The sequence below is a fragment of the Amblyomma americanum genome, chromosome 7 (assembly GCF_052857255.1).
Source record: "Amblyomma americanum isolate KBUSLIRL-KWMA chromosome 7, ASM5285725v1, whole genome shotgun sequence".
Taxonomy (NCBI): domain Eukaryota; kingdom Metazoa; phylum Arthropoda; class Arachnida; order Ixodida; family Ixodidae; genus Amblyomma; species Amblyomma americanum.
In genome coordinates this window covers 79,587,244-79,613,984 of record NC_135503.1, presented here as the reverse complement: position 1 = coordinate 79,613,984, position 26,741 = coordinate 79,587,244, and the positions used below count along the sequence as shown (strand labels likewise).

The following is a 26,741-nucleotide window of genomic DNA, read 5'->3' as shown; positions in this document are numbered from 1 at the left end:
GTGGCCATGATTCACTTCTGAGATCGCAGAGGTTCCGTTAGCCTGGCTTTATGCGCATACAGCATCCGCTAGCAGTGTCTCTTTTTCACTCACTAATGGACTGAAAACACCTGTACTCCAGAAAAAAGTGGTCTAAAACGTTTATAACGTAACTCAACGAATGCGACGTTGATATTTATGATAAAGACGCGAACTTTCATGGCGCTAAGACACGCGGGAGAAGGCGAGAGGAAAACGCTATACGTCAGCGTTTTTTTCTCTCTATTTGGCGCGCGTGTTTCATTGCTATGAATGCTTAGATGAACTAACTGCTGGCCCTAACCCTAACGGTACCAAGTTGAATAATCAGCTTAACCTATGCTTCCGTCAGTACAAATTACGCTCCAGTCTATCACACAAAATGCATTTGTTCTTTCCTGCATACTGCTTTATATGCGTAGCTTCCTACTTCAATATATGGTACAACAAAATTTACAATTTACAATATTACAATTCGACAGCATAGTATTACAATGTTTACAATTATAAATAATATACTGTACAAGGTATAAATTAATTTACGAATAAATAGGAGCTACAGCTACATTTGTCTCTTCCAAAAGGATCCCTAGGATCGCATTTTTCAACCCTTTTCCTTCACTGCATGCCTTGCGTATTAACCACAATACAGCAAACAGACGCGACTGAGAAAAAATTAACAATTTGCTTTTCATGAAGCACCCTGGTGAAAACACTAGTTGACGAGCGGAGCGCTGTGCAGAAAGCTTTTTCCTTACATTATAGGTTCTTCCACCTCTTACCAGCGTACCGAGCTATGTAAGGAAAAAATATATCAAAGCAATGAGATATAAAAGGCACGTAGTTGGTATAGAAACTGCTGCGAGTCAATCACTTTCTAACTGCGGACAGCAGAGAATATAATTCCTCCTAGGATAAATGAGTATATTCCAACGGAAAGGAAACGTAGAAAGCAACAGAGCCAGGTGGAAGGATGAAATTAGGAGATCTGTGGAGATAGAGGGAAGGGGTCGCTGCAGTTGGGGCACAGCAGATTTACTTACGGATCAATGAAAGAAGCCTTTCTTCGCCATTCCACGGAGCTTCGGTGATTATATTGGTGATTAAATTAACGCGATAGCTTTAAGTAACTTGTGTCGCTGAGAAGCCGGCGTAATCGTCGGCGTCGTTGACAGTGAGCGAAAAATTCACGAAAAAATCCCAGAGAAAACAGGACCAGGTGGGCCACCTAGGCGACGTGACTTTGACGCGACATTAAAACATCCCCACCTGACAGTGAGAAAACTGCCCACTTTGGCAGTTAAATAATGGATTGCTTCGAGAGTTTGCTCAGGAAGAACAACTTGAGACGCTAAGGCTCCCCGAAGCCAGCGCCTGATATCGCAGGGCAGTGGTGCATCACTCAACCGCTTCACCACTGCGCCAGGAGTGGTGTGAGGTTTACAAGATATCTATTAACGTTAAGTAGACAATTACCAATTCCCCATAGATGAACAACAATCAATAATACTATTGCATCATACCCTTGAGGCAGAGCTCAAGTGCCCATTCTATTTTTTTAATCGGTAATTCTGAAAGCTCATGTAACTATCTGCACGCTGCTGAACTCTCCGAAAATTGCTTCGGCACAACTGATAATCCTGTTACCATGCGTTGCAAACTCCAGAACGCTCACAACAATTTAAAACACGCGAGTAGTGGTAGGAACGTGCTCATTTGTGCAAAAATCTGATCTTCTGCAGTACAGAAGCTAATGTCAATACTGGCTCTCTTGGAAGCAATTCCCAGCGGCTTTCGGAGCACTTCTTTGGTATCTACTACTAGATGCCAAGTGAGGCTCGTTTAATGGCAGCCAAGTGGAGTCCTTATTATACTCCGCCTAAGCATAGCTCCAAGCTCCAGCAGACGTTACGTGATCATGAGTCGGAAAACTAGACATACCCTGACTATACAAAGTGCGCGGACAAGAATTACATTAGATCCCACTAATATACGCAGAAACACGCAATCGACACTCGTCGATCTAAAATTTCAAACCTCTCGAAAGCCTTCTCTTATGCAGACATGCAAGATTCAGGATCACTCTTCTGCACCACGGCGAGCATTCCGGGAAGGAACGATAATTCATTTTCCAAATTGCGCCTCTTTCTAGAAGTTAAGCCCAAGCACGTGAACAGGCACGGAATAACGTTGCCATGTGGCCAAGAATAGTTAAAGGCGACATGCGTGCGGTACTGAGGAGAAAACACTAATGCATGAATAATTCTCGTTGAAATGGCTCAGCCTTACATGCTTTCTGACAGAACCTCATATTGATGCGGTCTTCTCGACAATAGCGACCAAGCTCAGCAGTCCAGAAATTGATTTAAAAGAGGTTTTAAGTTCATTTTTTACATGCCTCAAAATATACTGCAACTTCTCTTTTGATGTTTTAACGTAGGGTCTTTTTATGGTGGGCGACTCTGCACCCGGCTTTACGTCCGTGTCTGACTTCGTGAATAAAAACGAGGACGACTTCAAGGAGGTGCGGATTGAGGACCCTAAGAAGACCACCGTAGCTCTCCTCTACTCTTCAGGCACAACGGGACAAGCCAAGGGAATGGAGATTTCGCACTACAGCATTGTGGCTAACCTGCATCTCACAAAGTAAGTGCTTTTGATTATCAAGCTAAAACAATTGCCCTAAAAGCTTATTCGGGTTTTATTCAGGAGGCTTATATAGTGGCTGCCTAGGTACGCCAACTGTGGTGCATGAGCAGTCCGCAACGACCAACCTGGGTCCTTGCACTACTTCGTCGAAAGAGGACTCGTGCCAAGATTGCACTGCCCTACACGCACATATGTGCCCCTAGCCTGACATATGATCGCTCGAAGGCACTGCCAGCAACGCAGCGTTGTGTTGCGTCGTCGTGGTCTTGCAAGAGATCTCTTTCCGTTTAATAAGATTGTTGCATGTCAGCGCCTGTGTTAGAGCCTGTCTTTCCTGTCCGAGCTGCTACTGCACTGTAGTCCTCAATATGATGAACCGACAAGCCAGATGCTGCTGGTTAAGTGTGCCCTAAGTAATTGCTACACAAGCTTGGCAGGTCTTGACTGTAATTACAAAAAAAAACAGCGGTCGCATTAAAGATCAATTAATTGGGAATGCAGATCAAGATAAAAAGTATAGCATTGGGCCTTTACGTGGATCATGTATTTTTAATTCCCTTCTGCACACAATTACTCTTTGCTGAGCTAGACCTACTAACCTTAGTTATTTTATTGGTGATTTTTTATGACAGACATACCCAAACATTTGGACAGCATCTGCACTGCTCCACCAGTATATTACTGCATGGTACCTTTCTAGCAAGTCTCTTAGGTTGGCGCTGTAATGATGGAAAAGACGCCATGTTAAAAAGCGCCGGTATTAAAGATATCATTGTTACTCTGCGAATGTCCACTGCCGTAATTCGTGATAAACTGAATGTGCACTGTACTTATTTAGGGGAGGAGGAGGAGGAGGAAGAAGAAGAAGAATGACAGGGTGGTTAAACGGAAGAATAATCGGTTTGCTACCCTGCACGGGGGGAAAGTGAAGGCGAAAAGAGAGCAGCAGAAATGTCTCTACGTTCACATGTTCCTGGGAGACAGATTTTTGAACATAAATGCCGAAGTCCATCGCGATAAATTCGTTGAAAGCAAGAGAAGAGTCTCTGAGAGTACTGGTCTTTATTCGTTTTGTTAGAATACATCCCAAAAATATAAGGCGAGGTTTGATGCAAGAAATGATGCTTTCCCTATACGCAGTTTTGTCTATTGCCTGTTGTGGTACCAGGCACTCAAAGCACGCATGTTTAGTAAGTACCCAGCTTAATTCTGCTTTGTCGGGAATTTGTCACGCTAGGCATCCGCGCTCGTCAAAGCCAGGTCGAGAAAAGTCTAATATATATTTAGCTTGACAGTTTTGGCGATATATATTGCGCAGTACATGCCTCCATAGTTTCACTGGATGATTACGTGACGTTCTCTAGTAGAGCTGGTTCCGACAACTGCCTACTTGACACAATCTTTAACCATTCTCCCTGCAAGTGCATCGTCTGCCGGATTAATTAGTTGAATACGTATTTTGTCAGTGAAGAAGAAGGATAAATGTAGACAAGGGGCAGAGTGAGAACTGCAAATGATGGCTTAGGGTTGGGCTTTGCAAAAGTGTTCAAGAAGCAAAGCTGGAACTGGTCTGCACCAATTCGCAGCGGCTGAACTTCGCAGCGTTGTATTTACTGAACTGCAAAGGATAAATAGCTTGCTTTTTGCAAAAAATTGAGTGAACCTATCTGAACATGCATAAGTAGCTGTACGTAGGACTTAAACACGTATCAAAGCACCCTCTGAGGTCTTTGTTAACGCTGCCTGCCTGGGTGGAAAATCATTTGGTTCGTTCACAGTGGACTCAGTGCTCAGTCTCCCGCATTCTCAGCATGCAGACGTCAGAATTTACAACGCGGGTAGCTAATTAGGAAGAGTTTGTTTTATATGCTGCAAATTATCTTTTTTTTCGCTTGTTCTCTGACTTCGGCTTTAAATTCTACAGCAGGTTGGCCGTTACCAACACTCAATAACGTCATCCTCACGCCACAAGAGGACGTTCTGGGCTCTAGAGACAAAAGTACTTCATAAATTACTTTCATGCTCCCAATTGGCGCCAAATTGGTTTTGTGAAATCAACGACCACCACGCACCATCATAAGGGTTTATTCGTCAGTTTTTGATTTCGTCCTCTCGCTTTTGTCAATGCTCTTTGGAGATATAATCGTAGCTTTCAACCGTATGAGGGATGCAACAGCATAAGTGGCTGGTTCGAGACTGCAAATGATTATTGGTTGCATACTCAAGCAATCGCAGCCATAGATGGGAAACTTTTCTTTTTCTTTCTCTTTCATTTTGGTTTTTAATTTTCATTTTATATCTTACATTTTTGTTTTCAATTCTTATTTTACTGCTTACCTTCTGATTTTTAAAATTTTATTTTATTATTTATTTGTGTTTTTATGAAATCTTTCGCAGCTGTCTATGTAGGAGCGCTATGTTGTGATTTCTGTGACTGCCCACTCGTTGAATTCGTCTAATGCTGTCATAATACTGACGTTAAGCCAATTGAAAGAGACCATGGCCGATTGGACACTTTTATATTGTGGCTTCAGGAGGGGTTGGACTCATTTTGTTCATTGAAGCAATGCTTTGTCTCAAAAACCAAATAAAAGAGCTTTAGTATTTCGTGCCCTTTACAATCAATTCTCAAAGCTGATGGAAATGACGCGTTTATTGGTTTGGGTTTTTGGAGTATGAAATCTCGGGTCATGCCTGAATGAACGGTCTGTAGTATGAGGAAGCAAAAATTCTGATTTCCAAAAGTGAGCACGGAGAAATGATTTAAAAAAGAGGGCACCAATTTTTTTGTAATTGAAGGAAGTTAAAACAATCTACATTTGCTGGGGTTTTTATAATGGCAGCCATAGATAAGGAAACTCAACAGCTCGTGACAAATTACGCCATTGAACCCCGCGCCGAAAAGAGGAACAAGGTTCCTTATCGAATGTAATTTCGTGCACTAGCTGCACTGGCCTTCGAAGGAGCTTTGTATGTACTGTGAATCAATATACCATTGCCAGCCACGTCAGCTACTAAGACGTTTTAATATTTTGATGGCTGGCTATTATCCAAATCAACATTTTTGGATAATTTTGGATAATTTTTTGATATTTTTTTTCAGAGCGCTTGTGAGCTACGAGCCTGGAGACGTCCTCCTGGCCTGGTACCCCATAACCTTCGCCTCTGGCTTCATGTTCACTCCTGTAGCTGCCTGTGTGGGGTCCACTTGCCTCGTAGTGAACCCTAATCTCTCGTTCGACGAGTTCGTCTACTATGTAAACAAATATAAAGTGAGTAGTAAGTAGGACACAGATCTTGAGGCACTGAGATTGGCTACAATAAATGTGAATACCTACCTTTGTGAATCCAGACAAACACCAAATGTCTGAGCTAAGGGTAAACAAGTTTTTAAAGAAGAAGAATTTTCCTTGCACAGTGAAACAAACTGAGGGCTGTTGAGTGACGTCGCCATGTCTGCATTATTTTGCAGCACCATTATTAGCCCTCCAATCTGTTGCTTGTTTTTTTTAATATATATCCGTCCCTAAAAAACATCGTTTCCACTAGCAAATAAGAAGCAAAAGGTGTACGCTTCCACTACCCTAAAAAAAATTTCACCTCTTACGTTTTCTTCTCCACACTTCACATTGCCGGATATGCTTCTGTGCCGCTCTCGGTTACTGTAAAATACGCGCTTCGGGAGTAAACTTTGATAGCAAATGACTTGGAATAGTCATTAATGTTTCCTCGCTAATAAATTTCGTGGCATGCCTCGTACGCTCATTATTCACGATTTCGTTGTGAGATATTTATCCGAACGTAATTACTCATCCTCTTCTTAACGGCACTTTTCAGTATAGTATTATTTACTGTATTTTACTGCCATTCTTTTGCGTGCCGCCCCAAAGTAAATTTTATTTTAGAGCCAATCCTGCAATCTCTGAACTACATTACAAAAACCCTAGTAAATGTAGATAGTTTTACCTTCCTTCATTTACACAAAATGCGGCGCACTCCTATTTAAATTTGGAAATCTGAATTCTTGGTTCCTTATACTCCAGATCGTTTATTCGGGCACGACGAGACCGATTTGTGATAAATTTCTTTATTCCCAATGTTTTTAACTCCTTTCCTGATGATGCCTTGTCTTGGTATCAAAACATGCATTAAAAATTATATATTTTTTTGTGAGATTCTTGACCATTAAATAATCTTTCACCAAAGCCGGGGCTATTTTCTAATTGGTGCTCTTGGTACTGTTGGTACTGCTGATTTCGTCAGTCACGACTACCGGCTGAAGCTAGACAAGCCTTTTTGGCTTGCGCTGGCCCCCCTAATCTGTACTGTCTTCCAGGGTTCGGAGTGAAAGCATCTTGTTGTCAGTATTAAAATAGAAAACAAGCAAACGCTGACTGTTGTATGACAAGTCTTTCAGCCACAACCTAAATAAGGTTGAGGAAGTAAGAGTGTCATATGTATGTACTCGGTGCATCGGGAAAAATTACTTTGCATGCCTATTTTCACAAAACTACATCTAAAATTACACAGCACCGTTACCTCAGCTGCATAATGCATTTTTTTTCACACTTAACGGTTCACCTAGAATTATCTGATGTTTTCTCACCAGGTGACGACGTTTGCGGCTGGCCCATCGCGTCTGCATTACTACGTGGCCGCTATTTTAAGAACGGGAACAAAGCTGCCATCAGTAAAATACATTAACGTAGGTGGCACAGTCCTGACACAAGAATTCGCCAAGATGATCATGGTGGCGTTTGACGGCCTGCAGTCTCTACGGAACGTCTACGGCATGTCGGAGTCTTGTGGCGTCATATGCACGCCGCCTAAAGGAGATATATCCCCTGGAAACGTCGGTTTCCCCGCGCCCATGGTGGAACTGAAGGTGAGCGTAACATACCATGGTCACGCCAGTTCTCATTTAAACGGATGGCATTTGTTGTTTTATAGTTAGGTGCCCCACCCTATAGGGGTTCAGGTCTAGTTTAAAAATAAAAATTGACAGGACGGTTACCACTGGCAAACGCGATATACAGCAACCGCTCTTAAGATATTTGTTCTTTACGATAAGTTTCGGTAGAGAGTGTGAGAGTGACCCACATTTATATTGTTACGTGGCGGCCAGCCGAAGAAAAAGACACGATGATCGATGGCAATGAGATGATTTAATGGCTGCCGGCCTAGCGCGAGCGCTCCTGCCCGCGCCACTGCGCAGTTCGTCGTCTTCTTCGTCACAATATAGTACTAGGGCGCGGTTTTGTGGGGAAGCACGAGTTCACAATGTCTAACTTGCTCACGGAGATTTTGTGGAGCTTGACCTTTAAGCTCACTTATGCACAACCTAACACAAACACAGCCCATGAAAAAATAAAATAAATATTGCCGCGACGGGATTTCGAACCCGTGGCGGCAAAGCGAACAGAGCAGCTTCGCTAGCCACTGCACAAGAGCATTGATGCTATCGCCGCCGCCGATCAAGCCTCGCGTTAAAGTTCAACATATTCTCGCCCTGTGCATTGTACGTCTTCGTCTTCATCAACTTTAACGTGCGGCGCGAACAGATCATATCAGCGTAACATCTATCAGAGCTTAACCCGAGTCTGATATCGTAGCCAGACGTGCCGACGACCCAGCAAAACAAAACCATGAGCCAACCAGGCTAAACAGATGCGTTCGCAGGTCTGCTCGGTATAGCTATGTTAAAACCGTACCAGTTGTTTAGTTTTCCACACACACGCGTTCTTCATCTAGGTCTGCACTCCAATCCGCCTCTAGAAACGCAGCGCCGCCGATGATTACTCTCTATACGTGTGGGGCGTTTCACAGTGGCTGCCGCGAATGTACCGCGCTACATTGCTCCGCTCTCGCCCTACCCTACCTCCTCCCTCCACGTTAATCACTCTCCGGACTACCGTAGCACGCCTTCCTACACTTTCGCCATCCTCTCCTCCTTCCACGGTCACGACCTTACGGACACTTATCGTTGTAACCGTCCTTTGGTTATGCCTTCCTAAGCTCTAGCTACAAAGCATCCTTCTATGCTAACCTTCTTCGTCCTTCCAAAATAACTACTCTCGGAATGGTTTTCGTGTCAACCACCGATAGATGGCGCGTTCTTACACTCTCGACGTACCTTCTTCCTTCAAGGGTAACTACCCTTCGGATAGGACTTATTCCTACCCAATACCCTCCTCTTTCTATGGTGAGCAACCTCCATAATGCTCCTCTAATATCCAACCACCAGTTAAGCATTTCTTCCTTGAAGTCAAACCTTTCTCGTTGCATAGCAAACACCCTCCATGTCTTTCCCATGGCAACGCACCCACCGTTTACGCTGACGACTACGACATGCTACTGCTACCATGACGAGACACTCGGGAACGGATGCTTAATTTTTAGCTACAGCTGTGAAATGACAGGGGATTTAGCGTGGTTAGGCCAGTTGCGAATTAAGTGCGTTAGTACTTCCGAATCGGTTCGAGCCTCAGTTTTCATAGATCGCTGGGAGACCACAAAAATCTTGGGGCAATGGTTCAGTTGTCAAGCAATACACTACTGCCCTGGGATGGCAGGTGCTGACCCCAGTGGGTTTTTTGACCCCCAGGATGCTCCTCCCGACCAGCCTCTCACGACCAATCATTAATTTAACTGGCATCTGCACCGTGTGCAGTTTGCTCACAATGTCGTGAGCAGGTTGCGATGACGTCACAAGGTAATGTGACCTAGGTCGCCCACCTAAGATGCTTCAAGGTCAAGCAAGCTTCAGGCCAACATCATCGAAGTCACTGAGTTTGAGTTAAAGGGCTACGCATTTAAGTGTTAATGCACTTTCATGGTTGGCCATAAAGCATACCGGCAGGTTCCCCATACCCCGGTTGGCAGGTTGCCACCAGCCTACTGAGACAGGTGGGCCACCTGCCAGTGGCTTTAGACAGACAGCGACGGAATCGGTGAGTGTGGGATCAAATGCTAACGCACTAAAAGTTTTGTTTATGTTTTAATCTTGGAGGGTCCAGCCATAGAAGAGCACACTCTTTTCAAGAACTTCCTCATAATGAGCGGCGCTTTTTAATTAGATTACACGTGCCTCGAATCACAGAATAGGAGGTTTTATCTCAGCTGTTCTTATCAAATTATTTTGAGTCAGTACCAGTTCATTGTCACGTGTTGAAACGCTTCCAAATATATTTTTTTTTGTTTAGCCGGCGCTTAGATAGCAAGCGGATAAGTTAATAAATAAAAAACACATTTCAGAGCGACGCGCCCTAGTTGCCATAATGAAACGGCGGTGGCTGCTTCAAGACCAGAATGGTTTCGGTAATGTGGCCGCCTTTCGGTTCTGACGCAGTTCCTCGACTTGGACACGGGTGAGAAGGTGGGACCGGGTGAAAATGGTGAAGTGTACTTCAGGATCCCCAGCGTAATGAAAGGGTATTACAAGAATCAGGAGCTGGCGAGAAAGTTTATGGATGAAGACGGCTGGTGTCGATCAGGTAAGCCCAGACACTAATGCACTCATTGCCTCTCGACCGAACTGAAAGAAAATTAAGACATGTTGACGATAACGTACGCAAATTATGAAGAATCGGGGAGACAATCTGTTTCTATCTTTTCCTTTGTTCTCTTCATTCTACTGAAATGTGGAGCTGAGGTGCGCAGCCATAACTTGCAAAAAATGAGCTGCTATTTTTCACTAATCCTCTGTGGAGCAGTGGGCAAGATTCTAAAACCAAGAAAGCAGTCATAAAGGGTGTCAACAGTAATAAGAACTTCGGTACAGTAATGGTTTATGGCATTCATGTAAACGGAGGCTCCAAAAGTTGCGGCAAGGAATAAAAGCAGTACGATGAGCATTCATGTTTCAGTTGCTTGTTACGTTCATGACAGAAGTCGTTAACGATAACTTCTAGGCATCCTACGAATCCTCTCTGTAACGCACAAAGTGATCGGCACTTAGCAGAAACATTATCAACCTGCCGAGCTTATGTGTTTGGTATAAATAAGTTCTCTGGATGAAGCTTTGTAAATAAATATATTTCAAGATGCTTTTTGCAGCGCTTAAGGGCCACTGCCGTCTCCATTGCCAATTTCACTTCAATTCCGACTTTTTTTATTGCAAAAAACCTCTGGTTAGAAATAGAGGACGAAATAACTCCGGACTGCAGAGTGCACGCGAAATGCTTAGTACTCTGCATGGATTGCGGTATAAATATCTGAATAACGGAAAGAATGAAGGGCGGGGGGGGGGGGGGGCGGTAGCTTGAAGCAACTGCCACAGCACCGACGGAAAACCTTCGCGAAGCAGCAAGAAACTTGTCGCCATTTTAGCAGAAACTAAACTCTGAACGCTTATAAAATATTCTTGAGAGTATATTTAACCGAGAAACATAACACTTTTCATTTCTATATACAGGTCATTTTAATTAATATTTCGAAGTAATTTTCTAAAGCAGCATTATTGCTAGAGAGCATTAAGGGCCCTGTTGACCTGAAAAATCGGTATCGGCGCTGTGGGAGAATGATAACTGGCATGGCTCTGGAAGGTGGTCCCGAGAGAGCAGCCTAGAAGGCAGGTAACCTACGCCACGTGACCTTACGGCTTTATCACGACCTGCCCATCGGATAGTGAGCAAACTGCCGCCCGGGGCAGGTGGCAGTTAAATTAACGATTGGTCGCTCGGGAAGAGCCACCCGGGACACAAGAACCACCGCTGGGAGCACCTATCACCACAGGGCAGTGGCGATGGCAGGTGCTACACCACTGCACCACAGCGCCGCTGCACCACTGTGCCAGGAGCGGTATGAGAACTCCCAGGTATTTGTGATTGTAAAGTAGAGAATGACCTTCTGCATATACGGGAATTAGTCCATTACGCTTACGGCGGAGTTTAGGCGTCTCCCAGTTTTTCTTAAAGAGCGCTTTCTTTGGTACGGTGCTGTTTTCAGTTTTGCGTATCAAAATACAGGTAACACGTGTTAACTACCACAGTGATTAACTAATATTTCATCATTTCTTTTAAATATAAAAGTTTAGCATCTGACTAACTTACAGTTTCGTAGCTCATCGCTATCAATGTTTTTGATTAGATTTCATACTTTCGAGAATGCAATACTCGTCGCGACATTGGGCCCGCACAATGGTAAAACTCGAACGGCTGGATGGCACACTCAGCGCACCTGCGAGCACAGGGAGCACAGCGACGAATGTGTCCCGTGCTCTCAGCCAACTCGTAGTTCCTACCTCGGTACACCGAAACTGGTTGCCACCGAAACTACTTGCCATTTAGGCGCAACCGCATGCGCTACTTTACCGTGTGTACGTCTCACCTTTTTTTGGCCACAAAATTGGATGCACTGCTCTGCATGACGAAGAAAATAGCATTTTCGAATGTCTAGAAGCGAGTAAATAATATTTACTTTCAGTTTGAAGCCACTAAATATATGAGCGTCTTGCTTAAACAACTAAAACGTTTGTTGTTAGCAGTAATTAATTAGCCTGCTAGCTAACACCTTTTAGCTTAATTTCGATATTCAGACCGCTCACAATATCATACCAATATAAGCACTCGTATAAAAATGATTTTCTTTTGATTACTGATTTTAGATGGAACACCCCCATCTATGTCCGTGGCTTAGTGTGATAGTTTATTTTAGAGTAATTGCAATAAACCGCGAGTCGTAAGTTTTTCTCGGCTTGGACGCGAAAGTTTTATTCTTGATTAATCACTACCCAACGAGCCTAGGACAATAAGTAGAAAGTCAGATAAAGAGGAGGATGGAAAGGCAGGGATGTTAACCAGAAAGGTGTTCCGGTTGGCTACCCTGCACTAGGGAAGAGGAATTAGGGGCCTAAAAGGAGGAAGAGAGAAGAGGAAAAAGGCATAACACACACACACGCACAACGCTGTCACAATTTGTCACTCAATCCAGTCGCTGTCAAGTAGGCAAACAATGCCTTGTGTGCCTTGAAGGCAGTCGACCGCTGTGGCCATGGACCGAGGATCTTTTGCTCTGTTAATGGGCGACGATCGAGGCGGTCCAGGGCACAACGCAGTGTATGCCTTGCACTCGCAAATGCAGGGCACTCACAAAGAAGATGAGCGATGGTCTCCTCACAACCACAGCTTTCACACGCAGGACTATCGGCCATCCCCATCCGAAAAGCGTAGTGGTTGGTAAAAGCAACACCGATCCGTAAACGGCATAACAATGTTGCTTCGCGACGTGCTAAGTTATATGGAAGACTAAGACGCAGTCCAGGGTCCAATGCCTTGAGACGGAGGTTGCAAATCTTTCCCGTGTTCCACGCTGAAAGTGTGAGCTCCAGCGCCAAAGGGCGAAGCCCACACGCAGCGTCAGGTCTTGATATTGGGATCCTCACTGGAAGTCCGTCGTTGTGGGCAGAACGCGCAGCCGCATCGCCCTGGTGATTATCGTTAATACCACAGTGTCCTGGCAGCCATTGAAAAATGATGTCATGACCTTTGGATACGGTGGCCTGGTACAGTAGACGGATCTCAGCAACAAGTTGCTCCTGCGACCCGCGGCGTAGCGCAGCTTGCAGGGCTTGAAGGGCTGCTTTAGAGTCGGTGAAAACCGTCCAGTCATGTGGAGGTTCTTGACTGATGAACTATACTGCAGCCCGTAAGGCTGCGAGTTCCTTACCAGTTCAAGATGTTGGATAGGTCGTCTTCACTTTCATGAAGATGGATCTGGCCGGTATCACCACCGACCCCGCAGAACTGGTCGAGTGAACTGATCCATCTGTGTAAACATGTATGCGGTGACTGTGGTAAGAATGCAGGCGATTCCATGCGAGTTTTTTTAGAGCGGGCAGTGATACACCAGCTTTCTTCGTAATGCTAGGAATATAGAGGTGAACCCGAGGTTCATGAAGACTCCATAAGGGTGAGCACGGTCTTGACGCAGGGGTGAACTCCGATGGAAGATATGCGCGATGGGCTTCAATGATTTTGGCGAAGGCAGTACGCGGCATAATTATTGTGAGTGTTGCGAGGTGATGACAGGGAAACCGTGTGGTGCCGAATATGTGTTCTCATGGTGTCAACAGCAATGTATGTAGTAAGAGGATGTTCCCGGGCAACAAGAACAGTTGCTGCTGTTGATGCACATTTAGGCAGTCCAAGGCAGATACGAAGAGCTTGCGCTTGCACACTTTGAAGTGTCTTGATATTTGTCTTTCTAATGAAACTGAATATCGGAAGAGTTTACTGCATGTAGCCCAGAAATAGGGAACGATAAAGTTGTAGCATCAAGCGCACTGATGCTCCCCACGATTTTTCCCCGAGGAAAGAGGGGACGTGGGCAATCGCAATTAGTCTCTTTCTCATGTCGTAGATATGTGGACTCTACAAGAGGTTCCTGTCGATGACAACACCAAGGAATCGGTGGCTTCTCTCTTCGGGAATGACTTCGCCATTGATGCCAATGGTGTAACGTGACATTATTTTGCGTGTGAACGCCACAAGTGAACAATTTTCGGTCGAAATGTTCAGACCCTGAAAGCGAAGATAAGATGTCAATATCGATTCCGCCTTTTGAATTCTTGCACGAACTTGAGGACGGGTCACCCCTGATGCCCAAATATAGATATCATCTGCATATACAGAGATCTGAGCAGATTGTGGCAATACGTCGACCAGGCCGATGAGAGCAAGGTTGAAGAGAACTGGACTCATTACTCCGCCTTGAGGGACTCCGCACGGATTTCGGTGTAAAGACGTTGGTCCGTCCGCAGTCAGGTCAGAAAACGACCTATCTGATAAATAGCTGCGTGTCCAGCTTAACGGGCGGCCTCCGATCTCAGCAACTTACATTGCGTCCAAAATGGCCTGATATCCAAAAACGTCGTACGCGCCCTTGATGTCCAAAAACAATATCACGGTCAATCTTTTCAAACTTTTGTTGTGTTGCACCGACGTTACAAGGTCAACCACATTGTTGATAGAAGAGCGGCCCCGTCGGAACCCAGACATGAAGGTCGGATAAATATCATATCGCACCAAGTACCATTCCACGCGTGTGAGCAGCATTCTTTCCATGACTTTGCCGACGCAGCTGGCGAGGGCAATTGGACGGTATTATGAAAGGTCGAGCGGTGATTTCCCCGATTTAGGAAGTGGAACCAGACGACTGGTCTTCCGATCATGAGGAACTATGCCAGCAGTCTATGACTTGTTATAAGTGTCCAAAAGAGCCAGTCGAACTTCTTGGCCAAGGTTGGCAAGTGCAGAGTAAGTCACACCATCGGGCCCTGTTGGTGATGACCTTCTACAATAAGCCAGCGCAGCATCAAGTTCTTCCATGGAGAATAGTACATCCATCCGAGAATCCCGTGAGGGTGGAACATTGTTGCAGTGCAGTGTTTTGCCTAGATTCGGAGGGCCTGTTATTCTTGCGCAGAAATCCTCGGCTACCTCAACCATACTGCGCCTTTGGTGGAGCACTACGGATTTGAACGGGTAGCGCTGTTGAGGGTACGTGCGAAGACTCCGAATTACACTCCAAACGCATGACAAAGGCTTCCGTTGCTCACGTGTTTGGCAAAATGTCCTCCAACGTTGTGTTTGCAGTGCCTGAATTCTGCGCTGAATCTTCTTCTGTATGCGCCTAGCATTTCTAAGGTCTAGGCGCGACTTTGTGCGTCGGTATCTGCTCTCTTCTCTGCGCCGTTGGGATCGCAGTCGCAGCAATCCGAAGTCAAAATCGGTGTAGTTAGCGCAGGGTTAAAGGGGCAGGTGGCCTGTTCTATGGCCTCCTTAATTTTTGTTCAAGACCGGTAGAGAAGCCTTCTGTGCAATCAGCCTCCATAAGTAATTTAAAAACTGTCCAGTCAATGCGCTGCCTATACGTGGCTGTGGAAAATGTGGAATGGCCAGTAATAATCAGATAAGTTGGAATATGGTCACTGCCATGGGTTTCTACATCAGGAAACCACCGGACGCTGTAGGGCAATAATATAATTGAAAAAACACATTTGAGCTAGAAATACGGAAGCATAGATTAGAGAACAAAGATAGGTTGGGATATGTCGCTGCCATGGGATTCTACAACCGAAAACCATCGGACGCTGTAGGACAATAATATAAATGAAAAAAAAACACAGCTAAGCCAGAAATACGGAAGCACAGATCAGAGAACAAAGATAAAATAGCATTCTTGCTAAAGCAGGAAGTGGGGGTGGCATTTGCTGCGAAAACCATACAGCAGATTGTCTACAATGGGGCACAGTAGATATCAAGGGAAGCGTCAAAAAATCCCTTGTAAACATTAGGAATTTTTCTCGTCATGATGGCCTCTAGCAGCGCAGAAGAGGGATGTTTGGAGGCCAGTGGCAGAGGTCGTTATCCTACAGTGGACGTCACCCGTTTCATAAGGAGGTAACGGTAACTACTTTGTTTCAATAAAAGACGAAAAGGTCCTCAAAGGTGGGCTCCTGCTTGCCCTAGAGTCTACGGGACTGGCCTTCCTGGAGAGCTCTGCCCACTAGCCATCTTTGGACAGCTGGTTTAGCAATTGGAAAAACGGCCTCCCACGAGGAGGGGGCATGAGTGGGTTGTGGGAGCTTCCATGTTCAGGGGGCATCCCCAAAGGTAGTGTATGAGCCGCCGCGGTGGCTCAGTGGTTATGGTGCTTGGCTGTTGACCCGAAAGACGCGAGTTCAATCTCGGATGCGTCGGTGGCTTTCGATAGAGGCGAAATACTAGAGGCCCGTGTACTGTGCGCTATCAGTGCACGTTAAATATCCCCAGATAGTCGAAATTTTCCGGAACCCTCAACCACAGCGTCCCTCATAGCCTCAGTCGCCTTGGGACGCTAAACACCATGAACTAGCCAACCAGTGTATGAGGGCGGCATTGGTTGCCCACATGTTCAGATGAGTAGGAGGGTCAAAGTAGTGCGGTAGCGATAAAGGAGGCCGGGTGAGAGGCAGCAGTTTGTCTGCAGTTGCCGCCAGACCGCAATGCATCTTGAATCTAGTGTGTATTGGGGTGGTGGGAGGGTGAAACGGCTGGGTTGTTGTTGAGGAAGTGTTTATCTACCGATAGGGAAAAGCGTATGCAGTTTTGAATCTTTCCCACAATTTACATGCCACACGACCACACGCACCATCCACCAAAAAACTTCTCGCAACACCCTCGAGAAAAGAGTATTAGGCGGGAGAAAACAGGAGACGGTCCGCAGTTATTTTCTTTTCACACACACAAAAAATGAGTCGCACAGGTGTCCAGTTAGTGCAGTTCAACGTAACTGAAAATCGTCATCATAAGGATGCTGGCAGCAAATTACGAGATAAAAATCGTGAGCTATACCTTGTAATATATTCTGTCTCCATAATACAAATCTCAATCACAATGACATTGGCATTAAGGTAATCGGAAAGATTTAAGGGAAGCAAAGCGCAAAATGAACTTTCGTTTCACGATGTCTGTATCAAAACGTGAAAGAGTATGCAAGTGGGTTCTCAAATGACACGCGTCGAGTTTGAATTTCTTCCTGTGCCAACATGAAATGCATCCTCGTGTTTAGAAAAATCTACATTGAACGCAAAAAAGTCAGACCGTAGAAAATACTTATCGCAGACCCAACCAGTCCAAGATAAAATTTAAGGATAGCCGTAAATATCAGCCTAAATTAGATGCCTCCACTGAAAAAACGATATTTTTTTTATATCAGCAAAGCAGCAAGCAGTTTCCTGTTCATGCGCAGGAGATCTCATGTACTACGACGGAGACGGCCGCGTGTATTTCGTGGACCGCGTCAAGGACATCATGAAGTGCTTGGACCAGCGAGTTTCCACCACCGAACTTGAGTCCTTGCTACAAACTCACGCCAGCGTGGCAGACGTCGCTGTCGTGGGGCTCCCTGACACACGGTACGGGGACGCGGCTACTGCTTTCGTCGTCCTTCGAGACAAGTCGGCAGCGTCGCCTGAGCTGGCCGCCCACCTGAAAGCATTAGTTGCAGGTGAGCTTCCTCTATTCTTCGCTGCTTTCAAACTCTGTTCCGCTGCCTTACTACACACGTTTCCTAGCGTACCCGAATCGTTTGCGCACACGTGTAAATGACAGAGGTACTCCAGTTATCCGTTTACCAACAATTTCCAAGTCCAGCTTCCTCTGGCAAAAATTTTGAAAATTACAAAATTGTAAGACACTCTTATGGAAATACCGAAGGTAACGGTTCACCAATCTGATATGTAGCAACATCTTTCTTTTAAAGTGATTCCAGCAATAGCACCGAACACTTAGGACGGCCATATGAAGCCAATAGGGAGCGGTTTTTAACGAAAGCAAAAACCTCAAGAGCAAAAAAAAACTACAAGACTGCCGTCGGTTGATGTGCGAATATATTGATTATTATAGTGAAATTTAACAATATATGAAAAAACTGCGTTCACAAATGGGGGCCCGCTAAAAATGCTTTTGTCCAGAAATGCTGGGAATGAAGGAAATGGGTCACATATGCCCCACTGCCCTAGAAAGGGTTATATATTTGTTCACGTTAAAAAAGTGACTGCTTATAGTTGTGTGTGTGCTTCTTCATCGAAACTCGTATTTGAGAAATTTAATTATCAAAAGAAAGGGCGGTATCGAGATGGCTGTTTTTTATTTTATTTTTTCTTAATTTTGTTTTTTCAGACAACATCGAGTCATACAAGCGCCTTAACGGCGGGGTTATATTTGTGGACCGCCTGACTAGAAACACGAACGGAAAAGTTCTAAAGCATCAACTCAAGACTTTGTACGAGAATTCCAAGGTTTTTTAAATCTCCCGAGCATCCTCACTTCTGATGCGCCAAAGGGTGGGAATAAATTTTTCTTTTGACCGGGTAATCAACGTCTGCGTCGACTGAAACGTGTCCTGATTTCTTAAGTCACCAGAAAGACCTCTGTTGGTAAAATAGAAGTTAGTCTGTAGCTTTGTTATATTTATTATCTTACTTGTGTAGCGGTAAAAGGACTCGAGGCTATAAGCATTCAGGAATTTGGTCACCCTCCAAAAGGTCGTTCAGTATGCAAAGGCTGATATCTCACTCTTTTGGAGGATGTGCGATGACATTCCATTTTATCCAGAGGGCTTACTGGAACGTAAACTGAGAATTATTTTCAGTTTACGACTCGAACATTTACGAGTAAAAAGCAACAGAGATATGAATTGCTTTAACTATAGAGTGTTTGCGGACGAAGAAACAGCCATTCTAAACATTCTTACGAAGTGCCCATTGAAAGCATCTGCGACTGTTTGCAGAAGCTGGTGAAAAGAACCGACAACAGAACATTTAAGGTAACTAGCCCTTCTGGGATGATTAACCATAGACCAAACTCTGCAACATTCACTGATTATTACCGAAATTAATGAAAAGTCAACAGCATTTGACGCCACGCAGAAGAGCGGCAATCCTGTTTCTTGCGGACGTATTCTAATTGAAGCGCTTAGTTCCTCGGACTTCTTTCTCAACACTTCCATAAAGTATCTTTGGTGAAATTGCGGAGAGAATTTCTTTGTTCATCCAGCCCAGACCCTTTCTTATCGACTTACCTACCAACCGAATGAAAACTCAATCAAAATTTTTCACTTGCATACAGTACCTTTCATACACTTTGCCCGAAGAATATTCATTGCTTAAGAATGCCGAATCAAACGCAGCGATAAGATTATCGACCTTGGATTGATTAACTACTGGGAAAAGGCATTTGCGCTGTCCAGAAGCAATTCCGACAGAGAGAGTGCGAGACGTGCTCGTAATGTGAAACTGCGTGCTATGAGGTAGGGATGGGCCAACCATTGTAAAATAGTACACGACCTAATTGAACAGATGGGGGCCCTGGCAATCATATATCTAACAAAGAACGGACTAACTCTTATTAACTTATTCTACTCTGGTAATAGCTTCGATCGCAGATCGCTGACTTCTACACCCCTCGTCCGGCTCACTGTGGCCCAACACTTGGCCATCGAGCGTAAACTGCGGGCGGCCATACGACTATGCCTGGGACACCCTCGCTCCTCTCCTGTGGCTGCCACCCTGGCAGAAGCAGGTTCAAAGCCCTTGGAGCTCCTCTCCAGGCGCACCTCCCTCCGCCACATAGAGTGCCTCAACAACACGCCCGATGGGCGCCCCCTCTTGGACCGCCTTCTCACGACGCCCAACTCCAAAATGGGTCAGGTGGCACAGTACTTCCAAGATCTTGTTGGGGGACAGCCCAAGACCTTCCCCCTCTCTCCTCGCCCGTACCTTGCACACCTCTACGAGGTCCACCTCTCCCTACCTGGCTCCCGGATGAAGCGGAACACTGCTGCTGTGGGCCTACGTCAGGAGGTCGCTGCGGTTCTCAAGGCCGAACCCCCTGGCACTGTCCGTATTTTCACGGATGGCTCCGTCCTCCCAGGACCCTGCCCATCTGTGGCTGCAGCCTGCACTGCCCCATGGCTCCTCGTGAGCAGACAGGCCAGGCTCCCATTTGTTTCCTCGTCCACAACCGCCGAACTGGCCGCCATTCACTTGGCTGCTGACATTCTGAACGAACGTCCTGGGATCAAGGAGGCAGCCATCTATACCGACTCCAGGGCAGCCCTCCAGCTCCTCCTGAGGCCTTTCAAGGGCCCACCCATCGCCCGCAGGCTGGCTTGGCGGCTCGACGCACTGTGCACCAGGGAAACCCGCATCCGGCTGACCTGTGTCCCGGCCCATGTCGGTGTCCTGGGCAATGAGGAAGCGGACGCCCTGGCTGAAGCGGCACACTCCCTAGGAACTGTGCTCTCCAGGAACCTCTGCTCCTTGAACCTTGCAAGGAGCATAGTGGACCGCCTCCTCCTCCTCGATCACCCGGATACCAGGGTGGCTAACGGCCATACCCCACACCCTCTTCCAAATCTTGGCCTGCACTGCAAGGAGCGCAGCCTCCTCCTGAGGCTCAGGGTAGGCTGCGCCAACACCGGCTCCCGCCTTTTCCACATTGGCCTCTCCGACTCCCCTGGGTGCTCCCTCTGCAATTACCAGAAGAGACAACCCAGCACCTCCTGTGTGGTTGCCCTGCCTTTGTGTCCGCAATGACTATCATGAGAGGCGGGCTACCGCTCCATGGAACTCCCCTGCATCTCAGCGGACCACCTTCTCTTCCCTGGCGGTCACCATCCTGCCAAGGCCTTCCGGCACCTCCTCTCCTTCCTGGAGGCCACCGGCCTCTCCGGCCGCCTCTAGGCCACAGGGGACAGCACATGTCATCTGACATTATCACTGCGGCTGCGCGCCTACCCTCTCCTGTCAATCTTTTTCCCCCTCCCCTCCTCCTCCTATGACACGCCGGCAGTGGGCGCGGAGGCTAGCCCTCCAGTAGACAAGCCCGTGTCCTCCCACTTTCATCCTTCTCTACAACGACAGAAGAAGAAGAAGATGAAGATTTTAAGCGGATGACGTTGTTAGGCAGTCACAGACAGATACTTTCGTGGGACATAAAATGCTTGGAATTATGATCCAAAAGCAAGCAAAATTGTTGCTCTGTCCTCCGAGGCGCAAAGTTAATTCAAGCTTTAGAGGTTGCTTAACATCGGTTCAGCCCAGTCTTTCGTCGCCCCTGTAAGATCTGGCGAGCCACAGGCTCGGCTTTAGGGCCTGTATTTCGATTGTAGATTACTCACTTGCCTTGTACATCAACTCGAATACTGACATGCATGCATATGATTGTGTTTTGAATGACATCATTCACGTTTTAGATGATCATACTAGCATTACTGAATCAATTTCTAACTTCTATAGGTGGTGTGAAAGGTGGCACATGGATGCTAATTTCCTCAAAAGTGTTGTGTAGACATTAAAGGGAACCTGACGCACTTTTCGAAAAAATTGAGTTCCATGCGGCATTTTATAGTTTTTAGTCCGTTGCAAAAGGATATCGCCTTCGAAAAGGGAGTAAATAAAACGGGCACCAGCGCCTTAGGGCGCGGAGCGAACGCCGCGAATTGCCGGGATCGTCGTGACGTCATCTACGGGATCTCCGGCTAACACCGACTGTGTTGCTGCGTAGCGCGTTGCTTCAGCTGGCTTGAGGACTGCGTTTTGCAAATTATGGATCCGTTGTTTACCAAAGCGCGGGCCGAAAACAGCAAGCAAATCAGGCCGCCCGGCAGACTACCCGTGAATGGCGTCACTTCCGCCAGTTCCGTCCCCCCATTCGGCGCTTCCGGAAACAAAGAGGGCGTGTCGGCGGCGGGTTTTTAGTAAGCGATTGCGGCTCATTTTCGAACAGAATCGAGAAAAAATTTACACACATGATTTTCAGTCCCTTCTTCTCAACCACAGCGCTTCATGCAATTTGAAAACCGTTTCAGCTTCCCTTTAATTAATAGTACCGGTTCATCGGTTCACAATATACATCTTCAAAGGGTGTCCTTGTACAAGTGCCTGGGAATTATCTTTATCTCCAGCTTATCGTGGTCCAAACATATAGGCTTTATTTGTAATACAGCCCAAAAAAATTAGGATATCTTAGACGAACGCTAACCTGGCTCCGAAGGAAACGAGGCTACTATTGTATAAACCCCTAATCCTTCCAATTCCTGACTATGGTTGTTTTGTGTGGAACCCTTACAAGGTAACAGACATAACAAAACTGAGGTCGCCCAAAGCAAATCAGTTCACTTCAATATCGTAGTGACTTTTGACCCCCTTCTGCCCTCGAATCACTGCAAATAACCACCCTCGCCGCTGGCCGTAAACTGGAATCGTTAAATGTTTTGCACTGTGTCGTACATCACGGCACATCACGAGTTCCATACCGTCGTCTGCAAGAAGTAATCATGATATTAATCTCTCAACATACTTTGCTTCCATGAATGTGTTTAAATAGTTTCTTTCCGCGTCCCATTGAGCATTTGAATGCACTGCCCGGTCAAATGCGTTCCCTCCCAATACACAGATTTATGCATGCCACAACTAATTCATAATTTCTTTGTTTACTGTTCCTAACCTCCAAGTTGTGTAGTGTTCTCTATGTTTTCAACTTTGCTGTTTTAATTTTTGATGTCACATCTCATAATTTTGACTATATCTACAAAAGTCTGTATATGTCCAGTCCTGCAATATCCCCGTAGAGGCTGCAGCGCATACAAATAAATAAATAATCAGTGAAAGGCTTCATGAGGATGGTCGATAAAGCGATAACAGCTCCAGAGAAAATGGTCCCTTCCCAACTTTTTTCATTATATTTTGAGCATGTACAAACGTTTCAACAGCTGAAAAAAACTTTAGAGTTCTCGTTGCGCCGTGACGCCCTCTCCGTGTAACAAAGGGGGGGAAGAAAAGCCCTTAGAAAACACTTTATTTCAGGCCTGCGAAACATAGATTTCAGTTACTACTAGAACGGTTACATATATTATAGTACTAAAACGGCTTATATTTGAAGCCTTTATGTCAGTTAAACTGCTAGCACCGGCGACAAAATTGCGTTGGAATACATTTCGCAAAGATCATAGAAACCTAACGAAAATAAAAAATACGTACAGCAGAACACATTAGTGCGGCCAATATCACCTTGTCGAACGTCATTCGTTTGAACCGCTAGGGTAGTATGCTGTTCTTAGGAGCTCATTCCATTCCAACGAGGAGTACATTGCGTAAAGAAGTTTATTGAACAAAAAGCCTAGTAGGTGATCCGAGCAAGCGGCAAATGCCACGAAGAGCAACATTTGTAATCAGGCCAGGCATTATTGCACCTAGGAGTCTTCGGTGTCGACCTCGTCATCCACGCAGAGGTCGCTGGCGTGAAGAGGCACCGCGACGCCGCATATGTCGTGAAACATCCCGAGGCAGTGGGCTGGCACCATGTCTTCGACGGCCTTCGACACCCACCGGGTGCATTCTGCAAGGTTGGAGAAGTGTGAAGCTTGAACAGACTTAGATTGCTCCAAAGGCTCAGGTGTATACAATGAACGTCATTTGTAGCCCCAAATGCGCACTAATAGTGTAGCTGCTACAGTCAAAACCAAGTGCCAACAGGAGTGCTACACAGACCTTCATATACAACACCGTCCATAACCGTCTTCGTCCGTGTTGGCTTCCGTTGTTAGGTTGTGCTAGGCAAAAGTGAGGCAGACTATGCGGGCTTCAGTTACGCTTTTTGTCCTTCCATCGAGATGCAGGAACTTAAATACGAAAGCCTGGAGCCTCAAAATTTTGAAATGCAAACGAACTGCTTTCACAGCTAGCTTCCGATAAGGGATTAGATATTTCTACGCACGTCTTCGCAAGCAAGCGCTGGAGTTTGATATATATACCAGGTCTAAGACAAAATCGCGAAGCCTTACAGCGTAATAAATTTACTTAGTATTTTACTTCGTTTGTTTATTCTTAATATTCCTTCTTCTCGTATTTATGGAGCGCTCCACGTTTAAAAATGCGTCTACAAAACGCTTGAAGCAACACTGAAATTGGGAAGCTAGTTGCCGGAGGTTATTTTTTGTGTTTGTGTACACCATGTGACATCCCTCTTACACGTGGTGTAAATCCCTCAACACAAAAAGAGGAGAGGATTAGCGGCCGAGGATTAGAGAATTACCTTTTGAAGCATCCTTGGCATTCCGTGATCAATGGCACCAATCTCCCAAACCATGGCAGGCAATGCGAAGGGTGCTGCTATTATCGGTTATCGGGGGGAGCGTAGGATGGAAAGAGAAATTTTATAAACGGCATGCATGCGTGAACTTGGGCTAGACATACGCAATAGAGAATTTTCTGTGGATCTTCTAAATTAGAAAACTCCATCTTTCGCGTGGTACTACGCGCTTTTTTCTTTATGCAATTTGCTTTTGGTTCTTCGTTAGTTTTCAAAGTCATTTTGCCTGAATTCTGCCACGGACGTTCTTCATGGCCATTTTCTGTGGTGATATGGCTTGCACAGGCACACTTTTTATGGGCCAGTTAACTCCGGTTGCCAGATGCTGCTCGTCCTGTCCACTTCTCTTCCCACGTCCTGTTGCGGTCGCGGTTCTTTTCAACCTCCGTTTTTAGCACTCGTCTCTCCTCCGCCAGTCACGTATTCTGCAGGCGACGCTGCAAGGTGACTGTCTATAAGATGCCGGTGCATGGCTAGCGCCCTGTTAAATAAGGGGGACGCAACGATTCCTGCAGGATGCTTACGGTTTGCGTAGTGTGGTAATGGCACAGTCCTTGTCGCTCCAACCGAATTAGGCAACTTCCACCTTGTCAGAGTCTGCGAGATGCGGCTGGTATAAATACTTTCGCAACTTAAAATTCGCAAGACTTTGTTCTCTACGTGGTGCTTATTTGACTTTAAATATGTGATATTTATTTAAAGGGATCACAAGCAACAGTTGTACCTGCCTTTGTTTCTTTCGCTGCGTAAGAATAACAAAAAAAGTGTAGCAATGCGGGTTGACCCTCAAAACAGCAGGCAAGGAACTCGGTACATCTTGCTCTGTTCTAATGATCCCGCTTTGTTAATTCACTGTGACCTCTGCCCCTCGACCATTCTCCAGTAGACTTTCGGTGCGCAAGACTATGGCATACAGTGTTAGGCACCATCGACCGGTCTTTTGCGCTTTTGAAGTCGGAAAGCAGCGTTACAGGCGTGCGTTTATGAATTGTTACATTCGTTAGAAACATCTCAGGCTTCTTTCTGTACCTTTACTCACTGATCCTCCTCCACTACACAGAGAAGAATACGAGAACATTTCGTAAGGCGGCCAAAATTGTTTTTCTTTCCAAATATTTCTTCCTCTGCTAGGGAAGTGGTGAAAACAACGCCGTGTGGTGAAACTGTAAATGGAAGGGCGAAAAACATCGGAAATTTATTCCAATTTCTTTAATTGAAGTGCATTCAGTTTCACCCGTGGAATCGAAACTTTTCCGGTCGACCTACGAGTAGCCGGTCTCTCTGTTCATGATTTCGGTACGCCTTCCAGGCACGTGACGTCACAACGAGCGCATCGCCGCGGAAGGTTACTGTGCTCCGCGCGCTCGCCGCGCCATCTGGCATGACGTCACACCGCACCGCTCACTGCCGCCGCCGTTTGGTAGGACGTGACACCGCGTTCCTCGTCGTTGCGCTCGCCTCCGCTCGCTTCGACAGCTGCGTCGCATGCGTGATAAGATGTAACAGGATTGAAAAGGAGAGCTGGCGTGCGCCGCAACCACAGTTGAGGCGATTGTATGGACGGCGACAATTCTACTAAGCTGGAGGGGGCCTGGAATCGACGACGGAACGAGATGAAGAGGAAACGAATCGCCCAGGAAATAGACGAACAGCACGTCGAACGACTGGCTAAACGCCGCCGTAATACGCTGCCGCGAGACAGGCACGATTAACGTCGGGTGTCTCGACCGCTAGCAGCAGCGACAGCAGCCACAGAGAGACCTGAGTCCTGCTTCACTGAAGACGGTCCGTGATGAACGATGGAATGAGGCTAAGAGACTTCAGCGGCGGGCTCAGGAAACCGAAGAACAACAGGCCGTTAGCCTAAACATAAGGCGTAAGAGTGACGCGACCCCATCAATCCTTGGATAGCCTCGGTGCTGAAATCAAACATGGACCTACAGGTCATACTGGACGTTTATGCCTGTGCTTCTTACGTTGTGCAATATGTGAACAAGGCCAGCCAGACAGTTTCACACTTGCTGTCGCTACATATATCCTGGCATAGCCCAGCTAAGCCACTGCCATTTTTTCCCTTTCGGTGTGCTATACGCGCTTAGTCTTTCACACTTGCTGCCACGAACTAGCAGTGATCATCAGCGAGGGAACCTATATTCTTAATGACATCATCAGCTGTTTGCTCTAGTACTGCAAACCAGCAAGCTGTGATCTACCCAGCCGGTCCATGCTCAAGCTTTCTGTAGAAGCGGCCTATACCAAATTATGCAAGATGATTTTTAAGAGCGTTAGCTCTTCCTCCTCGCATCACATTCGCACATTTCGTGGGGTTTGCTACCACCCTTAGATCACTGCACGTCCTGTGGCAGCAACTGTGCTGCTGACAGGAAGACGGAAAGTGCACGGGCCTGCGTAATGGCTGAAGCCTCCATATATATATAT

The 26,741-nt window shown here is 46.1% G+C and overlaps 1 protein-coding gene across 1 annotated transcript in view; it reads left to right on the top strand.

Annotated features, from left to right (window-relative positions):
* The window catches only part of LOC144097272 (putative 4-coumarate--CoA ligase 2), a 107,718-nt gene extending 89,207 nt beyond the window's left edge, over positions 1-18,511 (top strand). The window contains exons 7-12 of the mRNA XM_077630016.1: positions 2,459-2,664; positions 5,771-5,939; positions 7,277-7,552; positions 10,016-10,160; positions 17,398-17,655; positions 18,330-18,511. Coding sequence (XP_077486142.1) covers positions 2,459-2,664; positions 5,771-5,939; positions 7,277-7,552; positions 10,016-10,160; positions 17,398-17,655; positions 18,330-18,457 — 1,182 coding nt within the window. The 3' untranslated portion in view covers positions 18,458-18,511. The remainder of the gene's footprint in view (positions 1-2,458; positions 2,665-5,770; positions 5,940-7,276; positions 7,553-10,015; positions 10,161-17,397; positions 17,656-18,329) is intronic.
* The last annotated feature ends 8,230 nt before the right edge of the window (positions 18,512-26,741 follow it).